Source organism: Nymphaea colorata, chromosome 10 (genome assembly GCF_008831285.2).
Source record: "Nymphaea colorata isolate Beijing-Zhang1983 chromosome 10, ASM883128v2, whole genome shotgun sequence".
Classification (NCBI taxonomy): domain Eukaryota; kingdom Viridiplantae; phylum Streptophyta; class Magnoliopsida; order Nymphaeales; family Nymphaeaceae; genus Nymphaea; species Nymphaea colorata.
Window position 1 is genome coordinate 4132633 of NC_045147.1, and position 9156 is coordinate 4141788.

The 9156-nt window shown below is 39.8% G+C and overlaps 1 protein-coding gene across 1 annotated transcript; it reads right to left on the reverse strand.

Moving 5' to 3' along the window:
* Window positions 1–4856: 4856 nt before the first annotated feature.
* LOC116262205 (pentatricopeptide repeat-containing protein At2g36730-like) lies at window positions 4857–6233 on the reverse strand. Its single transcript, XM_031641341.1, has one exon. It carries the CDS (start codon window positions 6231–6233, stop codon window positions 4857–4859), a length of 1377 nt encoding a protein of 458 aa, XP_031497201.1.
* Between the last annotated feature and the right edge of the window lie 2923 nt (window positions 6234–9156).

Below are 9156 nucleotides of genomic sequence, written 5' to 3' on the forward strand. Positions count from 1 at the left end.
CTTATCAGGAATGCACGCATTCAATTCCATCTCCATGATCAACCCAAGCGCCAAATAAGACAATAACCATCCGACCCTGATGTATGGCTCTTATTATCTTTATTGACCTCTAAGCAATCTGACTTACGTGGAAGGTTGAGTTAGATTTACACAAAGGGTCACATCTTCTTCAGGTATATTGTCGAAGAACCTTGCCCTAATGAATTCTACTTCATTCGTGATAGCTTGACAAAGCACAAGCACACGAGACTACTTTGGTTGCAAACAAACCTGACGTCACATGCACAATAATTTTCTAATTTGGAATTCCAGCTTCTCTAGATTTAATCAAAGTTGCATCTATACTCAACACAGTAGGATCAAACAAAATCTACTAATTTGTGATGGACGATACAAGTCTAAAAGGGACCAAACTAGGAAGATTAACGCTATGAATGTGTAGCTAACTTTTTCTCTAATTTCAACACAATCCTTATAATTGCAGTTGTATGAGGATTTGTTAGAGTCAGTTACAAGTTATATATAATAGGGCTGAATCAAAAAGTTAAAATGTTTATATAGGCTTTAAACTGAACCAATGGATGCATTCCCTTCCATGGGTAAATTAATCAGAACTTTTTCTCACTCAAGCAGGCAGGGGAATGTCCCCATCCATTTATTGATAAGAACAACATAGGAATAAAGAATAAAAGAATAAAAAACAAGAGAAACAGAAGTTCAACAAAGCTCATCAGAGCTGAAAAACAACATAAGGGAGAAACTCAATCAACAATATCTGCTAGCAGTGAAATAACGTCTTTACAAAGGGTGCCAATTGAGAAAATGAAAGCTCCCAATCTTCTACAAAGATCAGAGAATCTGACCATTGAGATATGAGAAGAAAGTGTTTCATCTTGAAATAATCGTTTCCAAACTCCATTGTTTCAATTAAGCACGATCGAACTGACAGATGCAGGAATGAAAGACACCACCGGCTCCAATAGAGCAGCCTGTCCCAAAATCAAGCAGTCTTATGAGGAGTCCCAAAAATTTTGGATCATTGTCTTCTTAAAACAAAGAACAACAACACCAAGTCAAACATCCTTCATCATAGAGGAGACTAATTCGACCATTCACCCATTCACTGGAAGATGGCACCAAAAAGGGCTAAATACCTTAGTAGACAACCACCATCTTATAGCTTTAAGGGCAGGTTCAGACCATTGTGAATTCAGAATGGCCTCAGACCAAGCATTCCAAATTTCAGATTTTGCATGGTCAAGTGACCTGAAAACACCATTATGGACTGCCTGATTATGGAAGCACCAACCGCAGAGTTAAAGCAAAGTCGCTAACATTTCCTTAACTCTTTGCAACAAAACTTTGTTCCGAACCACCATAAAAAGATTAAGCAGAAATCACCATATGGAAACCTGGCCACTCCAAACCATAAAAGAATGAGCATCCAAATTCTTCTTGCAAAGGTACATATAAAGGGTAAGTAGTTCTGATCTTCAGTTGCCCACCAACATAGACTGCATCGAGACCCTAAAACGAGTCTAATTCTCTGGGCTTCGACTTCTGTTGAAAGTCAGCCAAAACTAGCTACATAAGAGACAGCCAAATCTAGCTAGATAAGAGAAACAAGATATGCAAGGCAAAGATCCACCAATCCACATTCTGTGCCTTCACCCCATAAAGCCTTTATATCTGATCCATTGCCAATTTTGAGCTCTAGATTTCACTGGGTTACAATTCCTTCCAGATGAGTGTGTCCTGTCCCAGGCTGAGCTGAACATTAAGTCTATCAATAATAATTGGATTATTTATCCATCTTAAATCATCAAGACAGAATATCCTAAGAGCTTCTTCTACCAAAACATTCAGTTGTTTCACCACCTGACCATACACATGGCTAGGAATTAACTGCTGTAAAACACTGTTATTCCAAAGGTCACTCCAAAAAATTTCCATTACTATTAAAAGCAAGTATGGGGATAGTGGATCCTTCTGGTGCAATCCCCTCTCACTATCAAAAACTTCACTCTCGCTCCCATTAATCAAAAGATCATACAAAGAGGCGCAAATACTAGTCATCACCTTTTCCACCCATAAAGAATGAAATAAAAAAAACTTAAAGGGACAGTCCAAGAGCTTCTAGTTTGCCCCAGCGTATGCTCTTCGGTGATATCAATTTTTGCAAAAAAACCAGGAAATGCTGAACAGCCATGGAATGGTACATCTCTTGTGCAAGAAGATAACTATCGTGGATGATTCTATGAAAGAGGAAAGCATCTTGACAGCTGGAAATGACCTTATCAAGAATATTCTTCATTCAAGAACCATGTCCATTGAAATGAATTTAAAGATACTATTCCCAAAAGCAATAGGCCTAAAGTTAGAGATGTGCCTCGAATCTCCTTTCTTGGGAAGTAACACAATGTGATTTTGACCCACTTCTTCAATTTGCCTTTCGAGAAGAAGTCTGTTACAGCCTGAGACATCCACCCCCACTACATCCCAATGCTTTTTGAAAAAGGCTATTTGTGGAAACCATTTGGACCAGGAGAACTATCATGATTAGCTTTTTTAACGCAGCCCAAGCAATCTTTCAGCCTAAATATGTTTAAGAAGACTCTCATTTTCTTTTGAAGAAATCAATGGGCCATTCCATAAATGGGCAGGCAACATCCCTGAAGAATTATCTTTAGAAAAGGACCTTTTAAAGTGCCGGTAGCGGGCTGCATGAATCTCACCTGTATCCTCAAATAAACCCTCATTATTGTCAATGTTTTCTATAGATTTTTTCTTTCTTTCACCATTAACAACAGAATGAAAAAATAAAAATAAAATAAAATATTTCCATTATTGTGCTGAGCCAACGAATCCTCGCCTTTTGCCTCCACATACATTCCTCATCTTTAAGGGCATGAAGCAAGGAGTGTCGAAGATCTTCTTTTGAAGCCCATGAGGGAGAATCATGAACACTTTCTGCATTGAGCTCCTCCAATCCTGCTGAAGTTTGGAAACATGAACATCAACCCTCTCCAAATCATAATTATTCCATTGAGCAAATCTTCCGACTCTATTCAGCTTAGAAGTCAGTTGGACCATAGGACAACCTTTAACGGAAGAAGCCCAAGCACAAGCAATAATTCTTTTACATGGTGGGTACTCCTCCCAATAGTGGAAGTATCTAAATGCCCTTGCCTACTTCTCTGAAAGTAGGACTGCTAGTCTAAAACATCAATATCCCATGATCAGATGGCACTATATTCTTAAATAAGCAGTTATTCATTTCATCCAACCACAAGCTATTGACAAAGCACCTGCCTATTTTGCTTTCGACCAGGGCTTGTGAACCTATTAGACCGAGTGATTTTTTTCTCTGCATCTCTTATTTCATTTAGACCTGCATACTGAGAAAAAGTGATAAAAGAGCAGCAAGTAATGGAGGTCAGTGCCCTCTGTTTTCTCTGACTGGACCACAACTGTATTGAAGTCTCCTAATATAACAGTAGGAATCTGTATATTAGCAAAAACTGCTCTATGCATGAGTAGCTACCCTCTCTGATGTCTGAAATCAATGTGTAAGTAGATGCCCACTGCGTCAAACTTTCTCCCTGAAGAAATCATTCGAACTGCAGTCCACCTAGTAAGAACTAAACCTACAGCTGGTGAGATTGTAGTCACGCCTTTTCCACTAAAAACCAATATGGCCCAATTGCCCTCAGCTTTGAAATTGGATCCATATCATAATCTCTATGTCTGAACACAAATCTACCAAATCTCTCCTATGAAAGCATGGTGTCGAATAGGAAAAGAATTATCTGGATCATAGTATCTAACAAAGTGAAAACATTCTCTTTGGGCTGCACTGTTTGCAAGCCCTCTGACAGTCCATACTATGATTTTCAAGATCAGGAAGTGTCAGATTATCTTCCACACTCCCTCAACCAACATTGATCAAGGAGGCCTCCTCAGAATCCACCATATCCACGGGCTGTTCTCCCGGGCCAAACTGAACCTCAACAAACTCAGTGGATAAGGACAGGCCCTTCTTTTTCAAAGTACTTACCTGCTTGATCAAAGTGAACGCTTTTTACCAATGAAAGTATCTAAAACCCCCATCTTCCAAAAGCAATCGGACTTATCAGTTATATAAAGAAAGCAACCCAATTGTTCCAAGCATTACATTTACCCACCTGCCTTTGCATTTTTGAGGATGAGACACATATCAGGTTAGGCAGAAACTTGTACATATCCAGCTCACAGTCTAAAAGTTTACACTAAGTCAGCAAGATTTTGATACCCCAACTCTATCGGATGAATAAGAAACAATATTGGTGAACGATTAAACCGCTGATCAAGTTGTACATAGGTCCAATTCAAACTATAAGCTTGATACAGCCTCAGAACTCGAACGAAGTTGACATTTGTAGACGAATTCTACATTTTTTAGGTCAGTCTTTCCTCTTCATGTACAGTTACAAGACAGAGATTAACATGGTAGAGCATGACGTCACACTCGAATCGCATGATCCACCCATGTGTACAACTAGAATTACTGCATCCGATTGTTTTAGCTGTTTCAATGCATTTTCGGATACCTCCTCTATGCAGGAGGCAAGTTTTTGATCCTCCTTTTCTTGGCCCCGCGTGACCTTGACAAGGACGCAAAATAGCAGTAGTTTTGTATCCATATTTGCTGCCATTAGGCAAATCCATGGCATTAAATGAATCCTTTATTTAATCAGTCTCTTGGTCGTTGAACATTCTGTAAAGATTTTATCTTCCTTGATGGCACACTTAGTCCTCCTGTGCATATCCTTGACACGGTCCTAAGCCATGCAGCATGCCTGTAAACAAATTTTTTTTTACAGTTTAACCAAACTACACCCAGCGGTCTTTTTCAATTTCTTCTCTTTCATAATTCTTCTATACTTAGTCGTGTTATCCCAACGGCCTGATAGAGCAGCAATGTTTGCTGCAAGCACATAATTTGCTCCAAGATCTGGGTCCACTTCAAGAAGTTTCATCATGCCTTCATCAACGCCAACAAACCGACTATGGCTTCTACAGGAACCAACGAAACTTCTCAGTATAACACTATTAGGTTTGAATGGCATCTTCATCATGAACTCATATGCTTCATCTAACATCCCAGCGCGCCCCAGCATGTCTACCATGCAACCGTAATGCTCCATTGTGGGCTCAATATTAAAAGTGTCTCTCATATTATCAAATAATCGGCGACCTTCTCCTACCAAACCAAGATGACTGCATGCAGAAAGAATAATTGTGAAGGCCATACTATCAGGTTCAAAATTTTCAAGTTGCATTCGTGAGAATAATGCAACGGTTTCTTCTGCCCGACCATGTTTAGCGGAAGCACTAATCATGGCTGTCCATGTTGCCAGATTCTTCACAACCAAACCATTGAAAACCTGAAAAGCACTATTAACTTTTCCACAAGAAGCATACATATTCAGAAGAGCAGTGCCTAGAGGAGCATCCAGACCAATGCCATTAACAATAATCTGATTGTGAACGCTTTCACCTAATCTCAGACTATCGAGACCAGAACAGGCCGACAAAAGGCTTACATAGGTGATAGAGTTCGGCATGACACTCGCAAATTTCATATCACAAAATGCTAATAATGCATCAGCATATAGACCACGATGCACGTATGCCGCCATAATGGAGCTCCATGACACCGTATCTGTCTCAGGTATTTCATCGAACACTTTCCTTGCTTCTTCAATGGAGCCGCACGCCCCATACATGCCAACAAGAGTATTAAGAACATGCAAATCTCGCGCAAAACCCATCTTCAGAACGACAGAGTGAATCTGTTTCCCTACTCCCAACATGAGCGAAGAAGAACATGCCTTGAGAACGAAGGGAAACGTGAAGTTATCGGGCAGAACACCGCTTCTTCTGAACTGGTTGAACAATTGGATGCATTTCGTTGAGCTTGAAAACACAAGTGAAGACGGTGATAATCGGTTCCTGGAATAGCCTCTGAACAAGGCGTTCCAGGCGAAGAGGGAGGATCGCCCATGGCTGTGGTCGAAGATGGAGCGAGCATAGTCGATGAGGCCAACAAGCGACACCGCGCAGAGGTGGATGAGGCCGGCGAGCGCGTCGGGTTCTCGATCGAGGGCGGATTTGATGAAGAGGGAGTGAAGCTGCATTACATGGTGAACGTTGGTGCACCGTCGGAGGTGGCCACGAGGGTGGCTGTGCATCGCCAGCGCACGTTCAACAGTAGCGGGAGCAGCTGGAGATCGTTGAGGGGCCGTTTGATGGCTTGATGAAAATATAAGATATGAAAAAATGAAATGAGAAAGATTTTTTTCAAAATATATTTTCAATTTTATATTTCTGAGTTTGATGGTACAAAAATATATTTTCGGAAAATTAATTCTGTATGATGATAAGGAAACATTTATCCAGATTTACAAAAATATGGCAAGAACATGGTTATGAATGTATGGATGTATAGACCGGATATAATCGCCCACACAATCGATTATAACAATTCTGATTTGCTGACCTTCTGCCCTTTTTCTAGTTGACATCGATTTGAACCTTTCGGTTCAAATTCACCCACCTGTCTAATGATGAACTCATTCACCCGGTTGAGAGGATCCATCTTCCTCAACCGTAAGGATTGCATGAAAACAAAATCACAATTTTAACATTCTAAATTGAGATATTCATTACGAAGTACTGAATTGTTGCTCAATTGCATCTCACGCTCCATTACGCGGATGCAACAACTCAATTATAAGGAACATATAACAAATATGGAAGCCATAAAAAAACCAAAATTCAACAACACGTCAATAGACTATCAAACATACCATACAATTCAACAACAAAGCGCAACGACAACACGACAGAGCGAATAAAGAGGACCGTATAAAGCAGGACAAAGTGAATAAAGAAGGATCGGATCATTGTTCCCATCAGTGATAAAATACTAAACATAGTCCCATCAATGATAAAATAAACATACATAGTCCCATCAGTGATAAAATGCGCATCAAACCACATACAAAGTCCCATCAGTGATAAAATATTTACATATTCCCATCAGTGTTCACTGTTCAGAAGAGCTTCAATGTTCAATAGAAAGCCAAGTGCATGTGTCGAGTATCCATAGAAGCAAATACATATGCAGTGTCTCTGCACCATAAGAAAACAAAAAACTCAAACAAAATCAAAATTTCCCCTTGCACGACCTTCAAACATTCGTCACAATCATGTCAGTGCTTCATCTTCCATCAGTCCTGAAAACATAAACAAAGACATCACATTTTCGAAGAGATTAAAGCGTAAAAAGCGATAAAATGAAATTGTTATTGTACTTGACTTCATGCCAGGGAGTCTTGTTTGCTCAACTAGAAGATGTATAAGATGATCTAGTTGAGCGTCACTCCAGACAAGACTATAATTTCTTGAGCTTGATCCTTCCATAGGTACTACAATATGGGAAAAAACATCAAGTAAATGCAAACCCCAAGATAGGAACAAAAAACAATGGCTAGCAGCATAAATAGTAGAGCAACTGAGACATTCATTCCTATGGTGATTTGTTTCAAGAAGATGTTTGGATGGGGTTTACAACAACTCGAAGAGTTGATCAGCTTCTTGTCAAGCAATGTTTATTTAAGTTGAAGCACCAAAACAAATGAAGAACATGCATAAGAAAATAACTACACCAAGACAAATGAAGAACCTGCATAAGAAAATGTCTACCATAGCAAATGTGAAGTCACCTTAATCAAAATAAGGGTGCCTCCTTTACAACTGAAGCAATTGAAACAAAGAAAACATTCATATAAACACTGAATATGTGCATGATGCCCATCCTTCAATTTTGTTCCCTACATTTGAGATGTAACTATGGCATACACATTCATACAGATGCATAATATGTGCATTGTGCACTTTTTCATTTTTAACACCTACAGTACATCACAATGTAGAAGCTTTCGAACAACCCACAAACTGATATCTAGTGGAAGAACTAAGTCAAACGACATCCAACTAAGTCAAATGAGATCTTCCTACATGACACAAATAAGGTATAGAAACTACAAGATCACACCATTGGCCATAACACGATCAGTACATGTAACTGTAGAAGCTATCAAGCAAAAGGGGATTCAGAACATATAGGACAAAATCATGAGAACTTGAAAAAAAAAAGGGATTGATGCTCACAAACAGGGAAACAAAAAGTTTATGAAACCAAATGCTCACTAGAACAGTACGAGCTTTTCTCAGTAGAACACAATCAACATAATAAACATGCGTGCAGACATCACCTGAGAAGAAATCAGGAAAATATACGAAAAGAAAAGGGGATTGATGTTCACGGCAGAGATCCAACAAGCAATACAAAAAAGAAATGAAAGAGGGATAAACAACAGTGCAGACATCAGAGCTTCGTTTTCAGTTGACGCACCCACAGGGATTCAAAACGCCTACTTGGAGAGGGGAACAAGAGAAAGAATGAGAGAGAGAGAGAGAGAGAGAGAGAGAGGGACGGGAGGCTAGCGGCTGCACTGAGAGGAGGCGTGGAGGTGTCGAGCTCTGATGCGGAGAGGGAGAGGAGGCATGCGAGGGAGTCTTCTGCGGGTGCGTCGACGAGAAAGAAGAGGGAGCGGCTGCGGCACATGAAGGAAAAGAAGAAGACGCGAAGACGCGCTCGCGTGCCCTAACGGGCAAAAATAAAATTCCGGAAAAAAATTCCAGAATTCGACTTCAACGGTCAAAAAAATTTTTCCATGTTTGATACGATGGAAGAAATTTCAAATTTTTGAATTATTTTTCTCGATGAACAGTTCTTTTCTGGCACATCAAATGCCCCCTTAAGGAGAATGTTCGGTCGTGATCATCAAACCCCTTTTAACAAACAAACAAACAATAAAATCCTTTTATTGAAATCTCGCTATAAGTGAGGTCGTTTTAGAAGTAGGTTCGTGTCACATAGACGAATTTTTCTTTCATTTTTCACCTACGTACGTCTCCTCGCTAGACTTACCTCACCACCCATATGAAAATTCAAAGAACAAGGGACAACCAGGCTTGCCTCAACTCAAGGACTTAATCTTTTTCTTAATAGTAGAACTTTACAAAGACTCAAAGCAGACACATGAC